The following is a 24,399-nucleotide window of genomic DNA, read 5'->3' as shown; positions in this document are numbered from 1 at the left end:
CCCTCTCAACCGCTACTTCAACTACATGGTTCGGTACTCACCACTACCACCTTCATGACCCATGCCGGGTCATCCCTCACACAACTAGGCCTCAACGCAGCCAACTACTCAGGGCACTCCTGTCGCATTGGAGCCACGTCCACGGCCTCCAGTGCCAACATCCTCACTCATGTCATCAGGGGATTGGGGCGCTGGGAGTCATCCGCTTACACGCAATACATTCCCAATCCAACACAAGAGTCAAGAGTGGCTTTCCAAAACATGTCGGGTTAAGCCATTGATACATCAATTGGTTACAATAAACTGGTTATTTCCATTTTTGCCCTCTTCTTTCTCAGGCCTACCTCATCCTCGGTTTCGGCACACCACAACCGACTGCACTCATTCCCTGCTTTCCCAGGGCTCTTCACTGTACTACCGTAAGCCCCTTACACAAATATATATTGACATAGTAAATTAAAAATAACATCACCTAAAGTTCTTTAAAAATATGTTAAACGACAGGACAGGACTTTTTTTTTCTGTTCTGCATAATGGGAAGCAGACGGATCCATTATGATTCCCATAGACTTCTTTTATGACGGATCAAAACGGAATGACTCTTAAAGGCTTTAGTTTTGCATTCCGTCATAATACCAGTCTATGGGCTGGACTCCTGCATAATGGAAACCAGAACGGATCCGTTCTGCTGCCCATAGACTTGTATTTTGAAGGATCAAAACGGAATGCCTCTTAATGGATTCCGTTTTGACTTCCAACTTATGGATTCCGTTATTTTCCCTTATAACCATGTTATAACGGATAACAAAAACGGAATCCATAACGGGGATGTGAACCTGTTTAAGCTAAGTAGTATGCATCCATAACTGCACTGTCTGAATCTGGCCTAAGGCTACAGTCACACCTTGCACTTTGAGGCAGCATTTGCAAACAGACAAATTCTGGGTGTAGAAATACAGGGGCACATTTATTTAGACCGGCGTTTTAAATGCTGGCTTTAATAAGTCGCTGCGCTGGATCGCCCGAACTTATGTCCTGTACATAACTTCGGCGCTTCCAGCGCCAATTCTAAATGTAAGACATCTTCCTTGCTGTCTTACATTTAGACCATTTTCTACGCCTAAGCCAGGCATAGAAAATGATGAAGGAGACCGGCCTACTGGCCTTCCCCCTTCCCGCCCCCTCTTTTAGACCTGGCATGAGCGAGAAAGATATCTCAGATTCTGCCGCAACATGGCGTGTGACAGAATCTGCTCCAGATATACGCCACTAAAGTGGTGTATATCTGTTCGTAAATTACCCCCATAATCCTTTTTGTGCCATTTTAAAACAGCTGCCATTAGAAAAATTTTATGGAGTTTACTTTTTTTTTTACCATTTTCTACAGTTTTTCCTGCTATTTTCTGAAATTCCCATAAAATAAACCAGCTTTAGGCCCCTTGCAGACGAGCGTTCCTCCAGCAGCGAGTCCGCATCGCAGCTCCCGGCCTGACCCCCCAGCGCTGCCAGGGGTCACATAGCATTATATTGATTTATGATGCTATGTAACCCTAAGGGCTGTTTCACACGAGCGGATGCCGTGCGTGACATCCGCTGCGTGAATGACAGCCAAGACCCTATGCGGACAGCAGAAGCACGGAGCAGTAACATGATTGATAATGCTCTGTGCCTCTCTGTGATCTCTTTACTACGAAATCACGGTGACAACTTTATCTCACTGTGATTTCGTAGTAAAGAGATCACAGAGAGGCACGGAGCATTATCAGTCATGTTACTGCTCCGTGCTTCTGCTGTCCGTATCAGGTCTTGGCTGTCATTCACGGATTGGATGTCACGCACGGCATCCGCTCGTGTGAAACAGCCCTTACAGTTCTGGAATGTATTGGATAACACTGGCGTGGCAGAAATCTGTGTGTAAAAATCATAGGCATTGCTACAGTCACAGTTTTCTGTCTTTTCGATGTTGAGGTTCTGCCCATTGAAGTCAATGGAAAAATATTTGACAGAATTTGTTTAAAAAGTCTGATGTTTTTGCTACATTGTGTCAGTGTGATATTTGAAACGTTGTTTGCAACAATTTAACTGTAAATTACGTTGTTGGCCTATATATAGTGCGTGAAAACATATCCTCTATTTAGGCTCAACCTTTGCCAAAGTAAAAAAAAAGTCAAAACTACCTGAAAATTGCAAAAGTTAAACTTGGCCTAAATGCAAAAAAAAACAACATCTTCTAGTCGGTCAAGTATGAATACCTCGGAGTAGAAAAGGATTATCATTTAGTAAACACACATTATGTATTAGTTTTGGTTCGGTGAACAGCGTAAAAAAGGAGAAACTAACATGAGAAGGCAATTTGTGACATAAATATCTTAAAACTGGAGTATTTAGTGACTTGTTACAGGGCCCAATGGACTTGTGTCAGAGTGAAATATACAAACAGTTTGCTATAATGCTCCATAAAACACATTCAATAATGCACCGCAAACGCAGAAACTTTTTATATACGTGAATAAATTTGCTGCTAATAGTTCCCTATCCGTTTTGTGATGACAAATCACCACAGCTGTGGAAATACAGCTCCAAAATGATCCCAATTGTAGCTCTGAAGTTTTCACATACGTTGTGCCATCAACCTGATCTAATTCAGTTTACCCCATTAAAAAATTTGCTAGCAACATAAATATGGAAATCCCAAAATCATGTGATACAAAAGAAATGGGACTGTATATTCAGTATGTATGTTCATTTCTAGGATTTTCTGACATTTTACTACTGACGACCTATCCTCAGGATAGGTCGTCCGTAGAGATGAGCAGTTTTGAAAAATTTGATTCTGCAGCTTCGCCGAAGTTCTGCAAGGAATTCAATTCATTACAAATTAGGCTACTTTCACACTGGCGTTTTGGCTTTCCGTTTGCGAGATCCGTTCAGGGCTCTCACAAGCGGTCCAAAACGGATCAGTTTTACCCTAATGCATTCTGAATGGAAAAGGATCCGCTCAGAAAGCATCAGTTTCCGTCTCCATTCCGCTCTGGAGGCGGACACCAAAATGCTGCCTGCAGCGTTTTGCTGTCCGCCTGATGAAGCGGAGCCAAACGGATCCGTCCTGGCACACAATGTATGTGAATAGGGACGGATCAGTTTTCTCTGGCACAATAGAAAACTGATCCGTCCCACATTGACTTTTAATGGTGTTCATGACGGATCGGTCATGGCTATAGAAGACATAATACAACCGGATCCATTCATGACGGATGCATGTGGTCGTATCATTGCAACGGAAGCGTTTTTGCAGATCCATGACGGATCCGCAAAAAAAAAAAACGCTAATGTGAAAGTAGCCTTAATTTGTCACGAATCACTATAAATCAGGTATACCCAGGCCACTTTGCATTAGGCTGGGTTCACACCTGAGCGTTTTACAGCGCGTTCCTACACGCTGTAAAACGCTCAACAAGGAGAAACCAATGCTTCCCTATGGGAATGGTTCTCACCTGGGCGTTTTACAGCGCGTACGATCGCGCTGTAAAACGTCCGACGCCCCAAGAAGTACATGAGCTTCTTTGGGGCGTCTTGTCGCGCGTTCCCGTACATAGACTTTCGGGAACGCGCGACAATGGGCGTTCGCTTGTTTCTGTATGCGCGATTGCAAACGCAAGTACAATCGCGCATACAGAGCGCTCCATCGCGAACGCTCAGGTCTGAACCCAGCGTTAGGGTACGGCCACACGGAGCAGCTGTGCTACAGGCGGGTTGCAGTCATGCTGCCATGAAGAACCACATGGCCAATTAGCCCATAGCTGCCTTTAATTTAATAATGAAGACCGCACTGTATACTCCCTCTTCATTGTTAACCCTTTAAGGATCTTTAAGCATGCTCCATTGCCACTGGGTTTCTGTTGTTTAAAACAGCAGACACCCGCAGCACATCTGATCACATACATTTTCCCCCTCAGATGCTGTGGTCAAATGTGACCATGGCATCTGATCAGTTCGGAAGCGAAAACTGTACGATCCCGCTCCATTAACAGCGTTCCCCGGCTGAGATCAGGGAACCTGTTACAGTACACTGATAGCCCAAAGCCTCAAGCAGGCTTCGGAGGCTATTAGATGAATATATCAATACAGGCTACTAGGTGGCAGCACTGCATTGTTATATTGAAAATTAAGTCTTCGATGCTGAATATATAGCCATCAATTAACACAATGGGCAATCTAATAATTGCCAGTTATAGTCACCCCAAAAAAAAGTTTAAAAAAAAGTTTAAAAAAAAGATTTAAAAAAGAAAACAAAAATATAAAAGTTCAAATCACTCCCCTTTCCTTAAAATAGAAAATACTTAACCAATACAAAAAATAAACATCATAGGCATCGCTGCCTGTGAAGATGCCCATACAATTAAAATAACAATATTAATGCCATATGGCAAATGGCGTAATAGGGAAAAAAAAAAAAACAGCCAATTCGCCATTTTGTGTTACTTTAACTCCCCAAGAATCTTTTATAAAAAGTGATCAAAAAGTCTCACACACTTTAAAATGAAATCACTGAAAAGTACAGATCGCCCCACAAAAAACGAGTCCTTTCACAGCTCAGTACACATAACTACAAAAATGTTATAGGGGTCAAAATATAATGTTTAAAAATAAATGTTTCTCAAGGCTTTTATTTTCACTATTAAAACGCAAAAAAAATTAAAGAAGTGTGGTATCGTTGTAACCGTACTGACCTGGAGAATGAAGTTAACAGGTCAATTTTATAGCATAGTGAATGGTGTAAAAAAAAAACGAGAAAAAAAAAAAAACTCTGTCAGAATTGTGTTTTTTCCCAATTCCACCCCATTTGGAATTTGTTTCACGCTTCCCACTACATTGTATGCAACTGTGAATGGTACCATTAGAAAGTACAACTTGTCCTGCAAAGAATAAGCCCTCATAAGGCTATGTGAACATAAAAATAAAAAAAGTTAGGACTATGGGAAGACGGGGAGTGAAAAACGCAAATCTTCCTTCAATCGGTTAGTTGAAGACATATAATAATCTCTCCATCATTCTGCTTAAGGCAACACAACAGAATTATTTTGTTAACTCTTGTGACTAATGATATTATGAATTAGGATTTTGCACAGTCTCAAAAATTCCTTTATTATGGACTAGTGTATGGTGCAACCTGTTGGTAAATCACCAAAACACAAACTGGGCAGTCAATATCCCAATAATGTACCTACTGAATAATATTACAAATCAATCTCCTATACAAATACTCATAGCTTTTTAAAATTTTACATATAATAAAAACAATAAAAAAAATGGTGAATCACAGACAGCGACCAGAGGACCACCCACTGCATGTAATTAGTAGAAATTACAGGTGTATAGATAATTATGAACCAAGCCCCATTTAGGCTTATAAAGTAGTACTACCACTGCGCAATACAGCACAGAGTGGGAGCTTGCACAGTGGTAGAATGAGGTTTGGGAATGGGAGCCATTTTGACTGCCTAAACCAGGCATCCTCAAACTGCAGCCCTCCAGCTGTTGCAAAACTACAACTCCCAGCATGTCCGAACAGTCTACAGGTATCAGCCTACAGCAGGGCATTGCGGGAGTTGTAGTTTTACAACAGCTGGAGGGCCGCAGTTTGAGAATGCCTGGCCTAAACAGTGCCCCAGCCAAAAACTGAATAAAACATGCACACTGGCTGAAAAGGCAACATGAATACTGGAGCAGACATAGAATACATGTAAGTAAGGCTACTTTCACACTCGCGTTTTGTGTGGATCCATCATGGCATCTGCACAGACGGATCCATTCAGATAACACAACTGTCTGCATTCGGATCCGTTTGTATTATCTGTAACATAGCTAAGACGGATCCGTCTTAAACACCATTGAAAGTCAATGGAGGACGGATCCGTTTTCTATTGTGCCAGATTGTGTCATAGAAAACGGATCCGTCCCCATTGACACATTGTGTGTCAGAACGGATCCGTTTGGCTCAGTTTCGTCAGACGGACACCAAAACACTGCAGGCAGCGTTTTGGTGTCCGCCTCCAAAGCGGAACAGAGGCAAACTGATGCATTCTGAGCGGATCCTTTTCCATTCAGAATGCATTAGGGCAAAACTGATACGTTTCTGGACCGCTTGTGAGAGCCCTGAACGGAAACGGAAAGCCAAAACGCCAGTGTGAAAGTAGCGTAAGCTGAACAAAGTGGCCAACCCCTTTAAGTACCCGGTTTAGCATTTTTTTTTCCTCCCTATGTTCCTATAGCCATTATTTTTTATTTTTCCATTCACATAGCCATATGAGGGCTTATTTTTTGATGATGCATTTTTAAACAGCACCATTTACTTTAACATGTCTGTTATTTGAAAATGTGAAAAATTCTTTGTGGGGTTAAATTGAGAGAAAAAATAATAGTTCCACCAAAGTTTGACATAATGTCCTTATTCTGTGGCTCAGTACGAATCCAGTGATACCAAACTTGTATAGTTTTTTTTTTTTACTACTTTTAGGCCTCTTTCACACTTGCGTTGTCCGGATCCGGCGTGTACTCCACTTGCCGGAGGTACACGCCGGATCCGGAAAAACGCAAGTGTACTGAAAGCATTTGAAGACAGATCCGTCTTCAAAATGCGTTCAGTCTTACTATGGCAGCCAGGACGCTATTAAAGTCCTGGTTGCCATAGTAGGAGCGGGGGAGCGGTATACTTACAGTCCGCGCGGCTCCCGGGGCGCTCCAGAATGACGTCAGAGCGCCCCATGCGCATGGATGACGTGCCATGCGATCACGTCATCCATGCGCCTGGGGCGCCCTGACGTCACTCTGGAGCGCCCCGGGAGCCGCACGGACAGTAAGTATACTGCTCCCCACTACACTTTACCATGGCAAACAGGACTTTAGCGTCCCGGTAGCCATGGAAACCATTCAGAAAAAGCTAAACGTCGGATCCGGTAATGCGCAAAAACGACGTTTAGCTTAAGGCCAGATCCGGATCAATGCCTTTCAATGGGCATTAATTCCGGATCCGGCCTTGCGGCAAGTGTTCAGGATTTTTGGCCGGAGCAAAAAGCGCAGCATGCTGTGGTATTTTCTCCGGCCAAAAAACTTTCCGTTCCGGAACTGAAGACATCCTGATGCATCCTGAACGGATTTCACTCCATTCAGAATGCATGGGGATAATCCTGATCAGGATTCTTCCGGCATAGAGCCCCGACGATGGAACTCTATGCCGGAAGAAAAGAACGCAGATGTGAAAGAGCCCTTAAAAAGATAAAAACCATTGCAAAATCAAACTTTCTTTGCATTGGGATTTATTGACGGGCATAACTTTTTAATATTTCTGTCCACAGAGCTGTATTAGGGCTTTTTCTTTGTGTCACAAACTGTAGTTTTTATTGGTACTATTTTTGTGGTACTTACGACTTTTTGATCATCGTTATTCAATTGAGGCCTTTTGCTTCACTAGTTTCCAGGGATAGTATTTGTTCTCTACATTTGTTTCAAGAGTCGTAGTATCCTGTTCTAGTATTCTATTATGTTGTGTCAATGTATTCTGAAATCTGCCATCCAAAGTCTTTTCAATGCTGACAGCACTGAAGTGTTTGTTATTTCCCTGTGATTCGGTTATTGCCTGTTAGCTGAGTTGCGTTTTGATTTGTATTGGCTGTCTTGCTAGATTGTATTTCAGATCAGGGTCAGTTTAGTGTAACTTTATTTCTATTCACTCTCATTCATCTACTCACAACCTGCAAGCCATTACCATTAGAGATGAGCAAATTTTTCAAAAATTCGATCCGGGCGCCTCACCAAATTTCAAAAAAAAAAATGCTTCGTTCTGAATGACTTCATCACAAAGTGTGTTAAATCATCTATATCCCGGCCTAAAGGGAGAGTGTATCTCGGTGTACAAACCGGATTCCCAAAAAGTTGGGACACTAAATAAATTGTGAATAAAAACTGAATGCAATAATGTGGAGATGGCAAATGTCAATATTTTATTTGTAATAGAACGTAGATGACAGATCAAACGTTTAATCCGAGTAAATGTATTGTTTTAAAGGAAAAATACGTTGATTCAAATTTTCACGGTGTCAGCAAATCCCCAAAAAGTTGGGACAAGTAGCAATAAGAGGCTGGAAAAAGTAAATTTGAGCATAACGAAGAGCTGGAAGACCAATTAACACTAATTAGGTCAATTGGCAACATGATTGGGTATAAAAAGAGCTTCTCAGAGTGGCAGTGTCTCTCAGAAGCCAAGATGGGTAGAGGATAACCAATTCCCACAATGTTGCACAGAAAGATAGTGGAGCAATATCAGAAAGGTGTTACCCAGCGAAAAATTGCAAAGACTTTGCATCTATCATCATCAACTGTGCATAACATCATCCGAAGATTCAGAGAATCTGGAACAATCTCTGTGCGTAAGGGTCAAGGCCGTAAAACCATACTGGATGCCCGTGATCTCCGGGCCCTTAAACGACACTGCACCACAAACGGGAATGCTACTGTAAAGGAAATCACAGAATGGGCTCAGGAATACTTCCAGAAACCATTGTCAGTGAACACAATCCACTGTGCCATCTGCCGTTACCAGCTGAAACTCTACAGTGCAAAGAAGAAGCCATTTCTAAGCAAGATCCACAAGCTCAGGCATTTTCACTGGGCCAGGGATCATTTAAAATGGAGTGTGGCAAAATGGAAGACTGTTCTGTGGTCAGACGAGTCACGATTCAAAGTTCTTTTTGGAAATCTGGGACGCCATGTCATCCGGACCAAAGAGGACAAGGACAACCCAAGTTGTTATCAACGCTCAGTTCAGAAGCTTGCATCTCTGATGGTATGGGGTTGCATGAGTGCGTGTGGCATGAGCAGCTTGCATGTCTGGAAAGGCACCATCAATGCAGAAAAATATATTCAGGTTCTAGAACAACATATGCTCCCATCCAGACGTCATCTTTCAGGGAAGACCCTTCATTTTTCAACAAGATAATGCCAGACCACATTCTGCATCAATCACAACATCATGGCTGCGTAGGAGAAGGATCCGGGTACTGAAATGGCCAGTCTGCAGTCCAGATCTTTCACCTATAGAGAACATTTGGTGCATCATAAAGAGGAAGGTGCAACAAAGAAGGCCCAAGACGATTGAACAGTTAGAGGCCTGTATTAGACAAGAATGGGAGAGCATTCCTATTTCTAAACTTGAGAAACTGGTCTCCTCGGTCCCCAGACGTCTGTTGAGTGTTGTAAGAAGAAGGGGAGATGCCACACAGTGGTGAAAATGGCCTTGTCCCAACTTTTTGGGGATTTGTTGACATCATAAAATTCTGATTCAACATATTTTCCCCTTAAAATGGTAAATTTTCTCAGTTTAAACTTTTGTTCCGTGATTTATGTTCTATTCTGAATAAAATATTAGAAGTTGGCACCTCCACATCATTGCATTCAGTTTTTATTCACAATTTGTATAGTGTCCCAACTTTTTTGGAATCCGGTTTGTACATCACTGCGCATTGCATCACTATGCATAGCTAGTCCTTTCTGGTATTGAAACTGTTACTTTGCGTTAGTATGACAGGGAGGTCTCATACAGTATATGTACATGCGCATCATCATGCAGGCCACCAACAGTCCTAGCTAATACTTAGCTAAACAAAAAAAAAAAAGTATACAGCAGCTTTTAGTAAAGGGGAAAAAATAGTGCGCCCCTGCAGGAGCTGTCTCCCAATGACTCTTTAGTAGAACAAAAGAAGGACATAGAGAAAGTGGAGAAAAAAAAGGTTATTTTAATGCGGCAGTGCATACACATGCTTTTCAATCACTTCTGTTAGCTGTAGAATGACTGTGCATCACTATAAGGCCTCATGCACACAACAGTATTTTTTCACTGTCCGCAAAACGGGGGTTCGTTGGTCCGTGATCCGTGACTGTTTTTTTGTCCGTGGGTCTTCCTTGATTTTTGGAGGATCCACGGACATGAAAAAAAAGTCGTTTTGGTGTCCGCCTGGCCTTGCGGAGCCAAATGGATCCGTCCTGAATTACAATGCAAGTCAATGGGGACTGATCCGTTTGACGTTGACACAATATGGTGCAATTGCAAACGGCTCCGTCCCCATTGACTTTCAATGTAAAGTCTGGAGTCCCTTTTATACCATCGGATCGGAGTTTTCTCCAATCCGATGGTATATTTTAACTTGAAGCATCCCCATCACCATGGGAACGCCTCTATGTTAGAATATACTGTCGGATATGAGTTACATCGTGAAAACTCATATCCGACAGTATATTCTAACACAGAGGTGTTCCCATGGTGATGGGGACGCTTCTAGTTAGAATATACTACAAACTGTGTACATGACTGCCCCCCTGCTGCCTGGCAGCACCTGATCTCTTTCAGGGGGCCGTGATCAGCACAATTAACCCCTCAGGTGCCGCACCTGAAGGGGTTAATTTTGCGTATCATAGCCCCCTGTAAGAGATCAGGGCTGCCAGGCAGCAGGGGGCAGACCCCCCCTCCCCAGTTTGAATATCATTGGTGGCCAGTGCGGCCCCCCTCTCTCCCTCTATTGTATTAATAACATTGGTGGCCAGTGTGCGGCCTCCCCCGGCCCCCCTCCCTCCCTCTATTGTAATAAGAACATTGGTGGCCAGCGTGCGGCCTCCCCCGCCCCCCCCCTCTATTGTAATAAGAACATTAGTGGCAGTGTGCGGTCTCCCCCGGCCTCCCCTCCCTCCCTCTATTGTAATAAGAACATTGGTGGCAGTGTGCGGCCTCCCCCGCCCCCCCCCCCATCATTGGTGGCAGCAGAGTTCCGATCGAAGTCCCAGTTTAATCGCTGGGGCTCCGATCGGTAACCATGGCAACCAGGACGCTACTGCAGTCCTGGTTGCCATGGTTACTTAGCAATAGCAGAAGCATCATACTTACCTGCTGGCTGCTGCGATGTCTGTGTCCGGCCGGGAGCTCCTCCTACTGGTAAGTGACAGTTCATTTAGCAATGCGCCGCACAGACCTGTCACTTACCAGTAGGAGGAGCTCCCGGCCGGACACAGACATCGCAGCAGCCAGCAGGTAAGTATGATGCTTCTACTATTGCTAAGTAACCATGGCAACCAGGACTGCAGTAGCGTCCTGGTTGCCATGGTTACCGATCGGAGCCCCAGCGATTAAACTGTGACTCCGATCGGAACTCCGCTGCCACCAATGATCGGGGGGGCGGGGGAGGCCGCACACTACCACCAATGTTCTTATTACAATATAGGGAGGGAGGGGGGCTGGGGGAGGCCGCACACTGCCTCCAATGTTCTAATTACAATAGAGGGAGGGAGGGGGGCCGGGGGAGGCTGCACACTGCCACCAATGTTCTAATTACAATAGAGGGAGGGAGGGGGGCCGGGGGAGGCCGCACACTGCCACCAATGTTCTTATTACAATAGAGGGAGGGAGGGGGGGCCGGGGGAGGCCGCACACTAGCACCAATGTTCTTATTACAATAGAGGGAGGGAGGGGGGCCGGGGGAGGCCGCACACTGCCACCAATGTTCTAATTACAATAGAGGGAGGGAGGGGGGCCGGGGGAGGCCGCACACTGCTACCAATGTTCTAATTACAATAGAGGGAGGGAGGGGGGCCGGAGAGGCCGCACACTGCCACTAATGTTCTTATTACAATAGAGAAAGGGAGGGGGGCCGGGGGAGGCCGCACACTGCCACCAATGTTCTTATTACAATAGAGGGAGGAAGGGGGGGCCGGGGGGCGCACATTGTGCCACCAATGTTATTATTACACTAGAGGGAGGGAGGGGAGGCCGCACTGGTGTCATGGAAGGTGTACAGAAAACAAGACAACACAAAATGAATATACAACTCACTGGATCAAAAACTAAGGAACAAAAGGGAGACCCCTGCATCAGACCTGGCTCTCTCCCTTACTGCTCAGACTATGCGATAATCCCAATGGTAGATGATCGCATATCCTCGTACCTCGACTGTATAACACCTGAACACCCTATAATAGTGAGGGGACACGACCACCGGCTCCCTACACTAGATACGGAGGGAGTCAGGGTCACCTGGGATCCAGCAAACAGAAAAACAAAAATGAATGCACAACACTTATCTTGTAGAAGACTGTGAAGTAGGATCAGCATGCACACACACTCCAGGAAGAAATATAAACCGCACACTGATGCACTATGGGGAGGAATTTAAAGGGATGCAATCAGTACAACTACATGACAGCTGAGAGAGGCAAACGAGATGAGGAACTGAAAGCAAAACAAAGGAAGCTCAAGGAGGAGGTTCTGAAAGGCATCTGTCAGAGCTTCTCAGATGTCTGGTAGTGACAACTGGCCACCAATGAAATTTAAACTGGGGAGGGAGGGGGGTCTGCCCCCTGCTGCTTGGCAGCCCCGGATCTCTTACAGGGGGCTATGATATGCACAATTAACCCCTTCAGGTGCGGCACCTGAGGGGTTAATTGTACGGATCACAGCCCCCTGTAAGAGATCGGGTGCTGCCAGGCAGCAGGGGGCAGTCATGTGCACAGTTCGTTGTATATTCTAACTAGAAGCGTCCCCATCACTATGGGAACGTCTCTGTGTTAGAATATACTGTCGGATCTGAGTTTTCACGAAGTGAAAACTCAGCTCTGAAAAAGCTTTTATGCAGACGGATCTTCGGATCCGTCTGTATGAAAGTAACCTACGGCCACGGATCATGGACACGGATGCCAATCTTGTGTGCATCCGTGTTCTTTCACGGACCCATTGACTTGAATGGGTCCGTGAACCGTTGTCCATCAAAAAAATAGGACAGGTCATATTTTTTTGACGGACAGGATACACGGATCACAGCCTCCGCTGCAAAACGGTGCATTTTCCGATTTTTCCACGGACCCATTGAAAGTCAATGAGTCCGCGAAAAAAAATGAGGAAAATGGCACAACGGCCACGGATGCACACAACGGTCGTGTGCATGAGGCCTTAGGTTCAGTTCACACTTCACTTATTTGGTCAGTTACAGGTCAAAAACACTTGTCTGAGAGTAAGATTGGCTGCTGATTTTGGCTCACCATACAGTAACTGCTGGAATTAAATGACCGTAACTGAATTGTAAAATCATCCTTACAGGTGAATGTTAGTGTCAGTGACTAAGTGACTAAGATTCTAATATATTGGGAAAGAGCTGTCTCATTTCACTGTTTGTGGGGTGTCCACATTAATTGATAACCTGTTCTGATTCTACTATAGTGGGAAAGAGCTGTCTCATTTACACTATCTGCTGTTTCCACATAAACTGATAGATAACCTCTTTTGTTAGCCACTGGTACATGAAGTAGCCCAGTCACAGAGTGGGAAGGGTGTCAGCATAAGTTTGTGTTTGTCACTGTCTTATTCCTCCCTTCTTCTGAGCCGTCAGAAGAACAACCCCCCCAAAAAAATGACCCTGTTTTTTAAGCATCCGCCTCCACACAGTCAGTATTTGCTCAGTAAATGTATCAGTATTGGTAAGGCAAAAACAGGAGTGGGTCCAAAACAGAGATGACATGTGATAGAAATATTTGCATGTTTTCTGTGTTTTTGACCCACTCTTGGTTTCGGCTTCCAAATCATGATGGTATCCTGATGCAAAATACTGACCATGGGATTGAGGCTTTATGGATGCTCCAAAGACAGAATACATAGTGTTTTTCCTTTTTCGGTTCTTCTGACAGATCAGTAAAATAAATGGTGGTGTCAACAAGGCCAAACAGGGACACTAGTGGCCCCAGAAAAGAGTGGTGAGGGTGGCAACAGCATGAGTTGTCAACATAGTGGCTAGTCACAAAATGGAGAGGGTGGCAACAGCATAAGGAGTCAACATAGTGGCCACCACCTGCTGGTTCAGATTCGGCTCAATGACCTGCTGCTGCTGGCTGGTTCAGGTTCTGCTCAATGACCTGCTGCTGGCTGGTTTCTTCAGTTGGCGGGTGAAGAAACATGCTCATCAGAGACTCGAGACTCAAGTTACTGCTGGCAGAACTACTGCTGCTCCTGTCCCTCCATCCTCTAGCATTCATGGCAGTGGAGCATGAGTTCACAGGGTCCCCCTGGTCAGACCTTTATGAGGATGGGCGATGGTGCTCATAGGCAGCGACCAACAGACTACATAGGATGTCTTGATAGTAGTTGAGTTTATCATCCCTCTCTTCAGGTGTAAAAAAGGCCCCCATTGTGGCCAGGTAGCAAGGGTCTAACATTATTGAAGAGCCAGCATCCGCCCCACTGCCAAATGATAATAATGCGGCTAGGATTACGCAAGCATCTGGCCATTTGCGCAATGGACTTGGAGGGACTTCCTGCCTCCATCTCCACTGGTCATGGTCTGTCGGGGTCATCTGCCTAGTCTTCCTCATCACCCTCCAGCTCCTCATGCTCCTCCTGTCCCTCCACTGTTGCTTGGGCACATAAAATAACCACTAATTTCTGTTACAATTATTACAATTCCTAGGTGTTTTTATTAATTATTCTTTATTGTTTTCTGAACCAAAAAACATACATAAATTCACATAACAGACAATTTAAGTCTACAAATATAATTTTTGCATCGATTCACATATTTGGTTCTTTTAACGCACCCCCCTCCCCCTATAATTCACTGCTGCGTGATCCGCCCATATTTTTATTTCTACTCTTTTCCCAGAATTTCCACTATAAGGGATTTTGGAGCGAGGTCGGAAGCCTGCCCTTTCTGACTAACGTCGTTCCGGTTCCCTTGCTAGTCTTCTATAAACATCGATAGTATCCACCGGGGTCCTCCATTCATGAAAACTGGGGCTGTTCTTTGTACCCCAGTACTTAACAATTAAGGCCTTTGCGACCATGAAGCCTTCCATACAGACTCACAGCTGGTGGGGCGTTAACAACTTAGAGGGGGAAAAGAGACCCAGTATTGCCTGCATAAAGCAGCGGTTCAGTTTAATCTTATATCTTTTATATAGTTCTTCATATATACTGGTCCAGAAGTCTCTTCACTTCTGGACAGTTCCATAATAAGTGACCCAAATCCGCATTATCTGATGAGCATTTCCAACACAGGTCCCTCCTCTCCTTGTATATTTTAGCGAGGAAGGTGGGGGAGTAGTATAGGCGATGCACAATCTTGAACTGATTCAATCTATATTTCTGAGAGATCGATCCCTTTTTTATATTTTGGTATATTATATCCCATTCCAAGATGTTCCCATCGCCCAATTCAGCTTCCCAGCCTCCCTCACTTTTGAATGTTGTTATTTCCCCTAAACCATCCCGAAGCCTGTGGTATATTTGAGAAAGTGTAAGTTGTGTGTCCTTAAATCTGTAGCAATAGTCCAAAAAAGAGTTTGCCCTAATAGTCAATAAGCTCTTATCCTGGGTACGCATATATGCGTGTCTAATTTGTGCATATCTATATATATCTAAAGGGGTTATAAGTGTACCTTTTATTAATTCATCTAAAGGAATAATATTACCATGTGATATTATATGATTTAAACGGTTAATTCCACGTGAGTTCCAATATTTATAATCTACAATTGAATTAAATTATTTAAAATTATAATTGTGCCAAAGTGGGGTAAAGTGAGTAGGGCATATCACACCCAGTATTTTTTTTATCTTATTCCAAACCCTATTTAGTGTATCGCTAATTAAACACTGGGTGTTAATGTAATCCTCTTCCTCCTATTTGGCCAGTTTAGCCCCCACAGGGCTTAGGTGGCCGTGAGATGTAGGCACCACACCCTGGCCAGTCAGATTTATTAGCATCTGCTCCAGGACGTGAAGAAGTGGAATTTCATCATTCATCCAGTAGTCCTGGCGACTGAGAAATAAAGTGGCCTCCTTAAAGGGTCTGAGAAAACGGCAGGTGTCATGCATGAGCTGCCACTGGATAACATCAAAGTTACACAGGCCTTTCTCTGCTCATATAATCTATTCAACATTTGGAAGGTGGAGTTCCAATGTGTGGAAACGTCACATATGAGTCAGTATTGCAGTGTTGCAGCTCAAGGAGGGCGTGTTTTGCACAGTAAGAGTGGCTGAGGTGCATTCACAGTTTCCTAGCCATTTTCAAAATGTCTTGCAGTTGGGTGGAAGACTTCTGGAACCAGATTACAAGCAGATTAAAGACATGCGCCATGCAGGGCGCATGAATAAGCCCTCCTTGACGCAGCACTGAAAGAATGTTCTTTCCATTATATGTGACCATGGTTCCGATCTTCAGTTGGAAAGGAGACAGACAGGATTCAATTTCTTGATGAAGGACGCATAGCAGTTCCTCCACAGAGTGACTCCATTCACCCAGGCTGGCCAGGTGCAGAACAGCGTGACACTGTTGTGCACTGCATAGATAGACGGTATGCTGGAGGACCACTTAGAACTGTGTCTTCTGAGGACAAGGTGGAGGATGTGGAGGCAGAAGAGGACATTGGCGTCGGAATCACAGCATGAGAACGCTTAAGTGGCATTGCCATCACCTGGCCAAGTTGCTGGTGTGCTTGGGCAGGAATCACATTTACCCAGTGGGTCATAAAGGACATAGTTACAGCTCCACAGCCGTGAACTGAACCAGACACCAACAGGCTCAAGGACTAGCCCATCTTCTGCTGTACGTACGTATGCAGGGCCGATACAGTTTATTTAGAGAAGTAGTGACAGCTTAGGACTCTCCACCTTGGCTCGGAACAAGCCATCAGTTCCAACCACATGGAAAGGGAGGGACTGTAGTACCAGCAACTTGGCCAGGAGCACATTCAACCTTTGCACCATTGGATGAGTGCACGCATACTGTTGCTTCTTTGCAATTAACTCAGTGATCAATTGTTGGTGAAACGCATGAAAAGGAGGGGGGAGAGGAGCATCAGGACCAGTAGATGATTGGAAGGAAACACAGCTCCCTTCTGCTGAGGTGGTGGAGCCTTGACTGCTGGAGAAAGGGTACGGGCCACTGGGAAATGCATCAGGCTGTACCATTGCACTAGTGCCACAGGTTTCCCAGGCCACTTTAGGGTGATGCTCCATGTGTTGGCGCAGGGCCATGGTGCCAAAATTTTCACCCTGGCCACGCATCACCTTCAACTCACAGATCCTACATGCGGCCACGCTGACATCCCCCAGCGACTTGATGAAAAATTCCCACATTATGGCCTTTTACTCCATGATGAACGCCTGCCGCTGCATTTATGAACCCGTGCACCACTAGTCATTTCCAGACAGGTAGTCTCTCAAGTAGCAGACAGTCTACCCGGCCACGTTTGACTCCAGATCTCACACTGCTGCCACCCTGATGGCTCACGTTCATGCTGCCAGCCTGCCACTGTCTCATGGGCAAGCTGCCACCCTCACCCCCTGATGATGATGAAGTCCCCTTTTCACTCAGCTCCCATATGTGATTGGCTACATCATCATCCACTACTGTCTGCTCGTCACTTATGTTACCCTAACCACTCTCATGGCCGCATCGCTTACTGCTCTCAACAACTGCACCCATGCGACTGTCATCATCACCCTTTCAACCCCGGGCCAGTTTTCACCTTCCTGCCCAGGCCATTTTTTGCAAATCTGACATGTGTCACTTTATGTGGTAATAACTTTAAAACGCTTTTACTTATCCATTCTGAGAAAAATTTTCATTTTTATTTATAAAAAAATACCCAATGTACCAAAAATGTTGAAAAATTAGCAAATTTCCAAATTTCTATTTCTCTACTTTTATAATAGATACTAATAACTCCAAAAATAGTTATTACTTTACATTCCCCATATGTCTACTTCATATTTGGATCATTTTGTGAATACCATTTAATTTTTTGGGGACGTTAGAAGGCTTAGAAGTTTAAAAGCAAATCTTCAAATTTTTAAGAAAATTTCCAAAACCCACTTTTTAAGGACCAGTTCAGATCTTACATAACAGAAACCACCCAAAAATGATCCCATTTTACAAACTATATCAACACACAGCCCAACCAGGCTAATAACCTCTCTTGTCCCAGACATTCATTTTTTTTTACTGCGTTTATTAAAAATAGGCAATTGAAAAAAGTGTGAGCAAACTAAAGGGTCAAAACTATCTGATACTCTGTGAGTGCTATAGCATGATAATGTACCCGCAAAAGTGCAGGCGTGGGTGCAGTTCCCTGCACTGCCTTCCTTAGGAGACACTCACTGTCTTCACTGGTGTGTTAACAGTACACTACTACATCCAACCACATGCTGCTGTGGAGTAATTCCATGAGGCAAACACTGTCCTCACTGAAGACGTACATAATTAAGTACTGTATTACAACTTGTACGATTGCTAGCACTGAAAGTGATATTAAGAGTCTAAAAACTAACAACTGCCCCCCAACATGTTTCGCCAGCTAATCTGGCTTCATCAGGGGTAACGGACTAGTCTGCCCATTACCCCTGATGAAGCCAGATTAGCTGGCGAAACATTTTAGGGGCAGTTGTTAGTTGTTAGACTCTGAATATCACTGTCAGAAGGAATTTTTATTTGATGATCACGACTGCCTCCACCAGTGTCCTTGCGCCTAAGCAGATCCTCTTTTCCCCAACAAACCAGTGAGGACAGTGAGTGTCTCCTAAGAAAGAAAGTGCAGGGAAGTGCACCCCCGCCTGCACTTTTGTGGGTACATTATCAAGCTACAGCACTCACAGGGTATCAGATATTTTGACTATTTTTTATAAACGCAGCAAAAGTTATGTTTTAATGTCCGGGACAAGAGAGGTTATTAGCCTGGTTAGGCTGGGTGTTGATATATATTAAAAAACCCTTCCCAGACAGTGTCCCCCTTTTTTTGTTTTTGTAGTTATTTTAGAAACTACACCCCTCAAGGTATTACAAACTGATTTTACAAACTTTGTGAACCCTTTAGGTGTTCCACAAGAAATAATGGAAAATGGCAGATTTTCAATTTTAATCAATTTTTTCCAGTAACAAAGCAAGGGTTAACAGCCAAACACAACTCAATATTTATTGCCTTGATTCTGTAGTTTACAGAAACACCCCATATGTGGTCTTTTGTTGCTTTATATTACACTTTTTGTGAGGCAAGGTAACAAAAAATAGCTGTTTTGGCACCATTTTTATTTTTTGTTATTTACACAGTTCATCTGACAGGTTAGAGCATGTGGTATTTTTATAGAGCAGGTTGTTACAGATGCGAAAATACCAAAGATGACTAGTTGTTTGATTCAGTTTTACATAATAAAGCATATTTTTTTAAAATTATTTTTTAGTGTCTCCATATTCTAAAACCCATAGTTCTTTCTATTTTTGGGGCGATTGTCTTATGTAGGGGCTTATTTTTTTTAGTATGAGATGATGGTTTGATTGGTACTATTTTAGGGTGCGTATGATTTTTTGATCGCTTGTTATTACAATTTTTGTCACCTGAGGGCTTAGTTCATATGATATTTTTATACAGCAGGTTATTACGGATGCGTCGATGCCTAATATGTATACTTTTTATATTTGTTTATTTATGTTTTTGTAATGCAAGGCACCAACAAACAGACCAGTGATGAAAGCAAAAAGGTGTTTATTCACCAGAAACATAAACGTCCAGGACACTTGCTGGTAACAAGGAATAATAACAAAAAACCAGGCAAGGAGATTCCAGGAATAGTCCCAACCAGTGCTGAATGATGCTGTGCACTTGGCAGTCGAGTCACTCCAGATCTTGGGTCCGCTGTAAGGACAAAGTTCCTGGCAGTCTTCAGTCACTAGGAGTTGTGACCTATACCTGGTTGAGGGAAAATAACAGTGGGCACTGATCACCCTGAGAGACCTCCTTTTAAATGCCTGCTGACCAATCCCAGGGTGCCAAGTGTCCACTACCATAGGTGAACAAATTGCCCTGCACCTGAGTACAAGGCCTAAGGCAATCACAAGTTGATTAACCCATGGCTGGCTCCCTAATCCACTTTGCTCTTGTGAGTCAGTATAATATGCGCCACTGGTCGACGAAGTGCATAAGAAGCGCGTACTCGCGACCGTGTATCCCTTTGCGAACCTGCCCTCGTGCGTACGCACGGACGCATGATTGACTCAGCGCGAGTATGCGAGCGCGTGGACCCAGATGCGGAAACGGAAGTCGCAGGAGACACCGGAGACAACCCTGGCCGCGGCGTCTTGTCACTCGCCTGGCCACTCTGTCCCCGGGACTCCGACGGTCCTCCCCTCCGATGTCCACGCGAACTCATCTCCGCACAAGCTCGCAAAGAGGTCAGCGCTGGTGCATCAGAGACACGCATAACCTGTCCTGCAACTCCACGAGGACCCCTTTTGGTTCCCCTGGAGTGCAAAGCAGGTGAGGATCTTACAGTTTTACAATATGTTTTTTGAATAAAAAAAAATCATGTCTCCATATTCTGAGAGCCATAGTTTATTTTTATTTTTTGGGAGATTGTCTTAGGTAGAGTCACATTTTTTGTGGGGTGAGATGGCTGTTTGAATGATACTATTTTGGGGTGCGTATGACTTTTTGATCACTTGCTATTACACTTTTTGTAATGTAAGGTGATAAAAAATGGCTTTTTTGACACCGTTTTTATTTTATCTTTTTTACTGTGTTCATCTGAGGGGTTAGTTCATGTGGTATTTTTATAGAGCAGGTTGTTACAAATTCGGCAATACCTAATATGTCAACTCTTTTTTTTTTTTTTTTTACATTTAACACAATTAAAGCATTTTTCAAACAAAAAAAATCATGTTTTAGTGTCTTCATAATCTGAGAGTCATAGTTCTTTTATTTTTTGGGTAATTGTCTTGGATAGGGGCTCATTTTTTGAGGGATGAGGTGGTGGTAAGATTGCTACTATTTTGGGGGGCATACGCCTTTTTGATCGCTTGGTGTTGCACTTTTAGTGATGTAAGGTGACCCAAAAATGTTTTTTATAGCACAGTTTTTATTTTATTTTTTGACGGTGCTCATCTGAGGGGTTAGGTCATGTGATATTTTTATAGAGCTACTGTTCTTTTTTTCCCTATTTAAAAAAATATAAATGTACTTTCTTTTGGGAAAAGGGTGCTTTTTTTTTTTACTTGAAACTTTTATTGTAACTTTTTTTTTTTTTTACTTTTTTTTACTTTATTTTTTTGTCCCACTCTGGGGCTTTAACTTTTGGGGGTCTGATCCCCTTTACAATGCATCACAATACTTCTGTATTGTGATGCATTGGCTGTAAGTGTATTACCAGTGTAGGGGGCTGGATCTCATTGGCTTTCACGGAAGGCAGCCACGATGCCTAAGGAAGGCATCGGACTGCCTTCCCTGCGGGGACCCGATGGAAGCTCTCTCCCTCCCTCCTAAGGAAGGCATTGGGCTGCCTTCCCTGCGGGACCCGATGGAAGCTCAGCTTGGACCGCGGAACATCAAAGGTTAATGTGCCGACATCAGTGTTTTCACTGGTGCCGGCACATACAGCCGGGGTACAGCTATCAGTGACTGCCGGACCCATGCCACTGATCGGGCGGGAGCAGCTCCTGCACCCGCCTGTTCAGCCCGCCGTAATAGTACGGCACTGGGCGGCAAGTCACGTCCCGCTGCGCAATACTATTACAGCGCTGGTCGGGAATGGGTTAAACAAGGTGGACACCCCAATAACAGTTACAAGGAGACAGGTTATTCACCCCAATTTTAGAATCAAGGTGCAATAGATTTGTTCATCTATTAAACAAGGTGGACACCCCAATAACAGTTGAAGGTCACAGGCTATTCACCCCAATTTTAGAATCAAGGTGCAATATATTTGTTCATCTATTAAACAACGTGGACACCCCAATAAAAGTAAAATTAGACAGGTTATTCACCCCAGTTTGAGAATCAAGGCGTAATAGAATTTGTAATCTATTAAACAAGGTGGACACTGTTCATTTCCATAGCTTTGTGCCCTACACAGGGATTGATACAAACTGCACTGTCTCCTATGGATCATTTCAGCTGCAGATTACAGTCCCTGCACTATCTTTGGCCTGTCCCCGCAATCTAAGGCTCTCCCTATGCTCTACAGTGTATGAAAACTCTCCCTATGCTCTCCTTACACTGTCACTGCAATTTCCCTACCCAATATTGTACAATTTAAGGCTTGAACACTGTCCCTAACTCTTTTCACATCTCTCCCTAGGCTCAGCTCACAGTGAAATGGCAGAGACTGCAGGGAATGGGGTTTTGTAAATGGTTGTGACTAGAGATAAGCGAAGCGACTTCGGATGCTACATCTGAAGTTGCTTTGCTACAAATTTTGTTCTAATACTGTTCGGAGATTCTCAAATAAGACGAATCAGACGAATCTCCGTACAGTATTACGGGTATTTTAGCGAATCTGCTTTGGATGTAGTATCGCTCATCTCTAGTTGTGACATCACAGGGGCTGGCTAGCTGCGGATTGTCTGTCTGCAAGGCATTATGGGTGACCTCATGTTCCTGGGTTTCTTACTTTCACTTTGTAACATGTGTGACTGCCATTTTATGGGAAAAAAAATGTTACCATGAAACGCGGATTCGTTGCTAATCAAATTTTTCCAAAACTTTGGTTCGAATTCCACTTCGGATGCTTCGTTTCGCTCAAAACTAATTACCATCTTCTGTCTACTCCATTGTCAGACTTTCATCTCCACCATTTATGGCCATACTCATCATTCTTGTCGGCAAGTTTATTTGAGTACATTGCTGTCTGATAGTGTTTATGCATTCTTCATATATGTTTCTTGCTACTGCCTGATTGTTGTGCAGTTCAGTCCTACTGTAAATCCTGGGAATAGCGGAGAACCCAGAGACACCTATAGTACTTAAGGAAGGCTACCATACTTTTGCCCTTTTTACCTGTTGGTTTATACTTCAATAGATTGCCATATACCTTATGACACCTTCTCATTAGAACAATTAGCTATTGTGTGCTGTATTTACTAGTTGCCTTTTCTTTTTCTTTTACTTTATTTTAGTTTACTAGTTGCCATGACTCCGTGGTAATCTGTGCACCATTGAATATATGGTAATCCCGTGGCACATGAAATTATGTACTCTTTTGCTCTTATAGCTCTCTCCCTGGTGAGGTCACCCCTTTTCCATTTATAATGGATCTAAAAAAAATTAATGTATACAATGGTTTATTGTTGTAATAAGCTCTTATAATATTACGACTTGTGTTTTTAATTAATAAAACATGACTCTCATGCTTAATGTTTATGCAGGGATAATGAATATCATTGTGATGACAGATGATATTCCCAATACTGGAACCAATTCTACTGTGTATTTAACAATTTGTTGTGACCAGGGAAGTTATGAACCAGTTGTGTTTGGCAAAGAAGCACTAAAAAAGGGAAAATCCATACAAACAGTAGAACTTAATGGTAGTCTTGGATCTATCCAAAAAGTACGACTTGAAATGGAAGACGATGAAAAAGATAATAGCTGGTTTTGCAAAATGGTAAGTAACCCTAATGGTGGACCTAAATAAAATTTTACTGCCTGCATTAGATTATGGAGTTATTACTGTGATGTTACTGATGTGCTGACATTTTGCACTAACAGGTAAAAGTGAGGATCTCTATTTCTAATGAGTCAGAGAAGGTTAACCTCATTCATCATTGTAAATTTTAAGCAGTTTAATGTTACCTCCAGCAGTATAGACCTCCAAAAGGGGACTGAGAAACAGGAATGGATGCCTGCAATACAGGCATTATAAAGAATAGTTCTTTGGGACACAGCATAAAAAATATATTTACAGTATCAGAGGCAAGTCTTTGTGCTTGCAGCTTTAAATATGACCATTCAGGGATGGAAGGGGGTTGTGCTTTTTAATTATGTTGTATGATAATTTCAGCTGTACTAAGTTAAAGTGCCACTGTCATGAAATAGCGACTCTTTAAAAATAGAAATTCATAGGTTTAGGACATAGTGCGAACACACACTAGGGTCACTTTAATAGGAAACCAATTAATCAGCCAGTATATTTTTGAAAAGTGGGAGAAAAGTAGAGAAGTCACACAAACACTGGGAGATTATGCGAATGTTTTTCTTGGCCAGATATTACAATTTTAATCCATTACCCGAAAGCTGAAAGATAACAATGCACTCTTAGGGTTTGTATCAACATCCTTTAAAGTAATCATTTATGATCGTAGCTTGTGCTTTTTTTTTTTTTTACCTTTATTGTTCCTATCCTCGGTTCTGGGCTGTGATCACATGACCATGTCCATGCAGCTCTTTCATATTTCCTGTGATGTTATGTCCATGGGCGGAGCATTGATAGCATAGTGTCTATGTAACCAGCTGGGTGGGAGGAGCTATATCCTAGCGGAGCATTGTTAGGGGTTGTGCTGGACCTGTGGTTCAGAAAGGAGAAGTGCATTATGGGTTTGATTGGAA

At 43.4% G+C, this 24,399-nt stretch overlaps 1 protein-coding gene across 1 annotated transcript in view; it reads left to right on the top strand.

Moving 5' to 3' along the window:
- RP1 (RP1 axonemal microtubule associated) overlaps positions 1 to 24,399 on the top strand; it is a 659,535-nt gene that overhangs the window by 492,532 nt on the left and 142,604 nt on the right. Inside the window, exon 49 of the mRNA XM_044295389.1 lies at positions 23,220 to 23,458. Coding sequence (XP_044151324.1) covers positions 23,220 to 23,458 — 239 coding nt within the window. The remainder of the gene's footprint in view (positions 1 to 23,219; positions 23,459 to 24,399) is intronic.

The sequence above is a fragment of the Bufo gargarizans genome, chromosome 5, assembly GCF_014858855.1.
Source record: "Bufo gargarizans isolate SCDJY-AF-19 chromosome 5, ASM1485885v1, whole genome shotgun sequence".
Taxonomy (NCBI): Eukaryota; Metazoa; Chordata; class Amphibia; order Anura; family Bufonidae; genus Bufo; species Bufo gargarizans.
The sequence above is the reverse complement of the archived record's forward strand: the minus strand, read 5'-3'. Positions and strand labels throughout refer to the sequence as shown.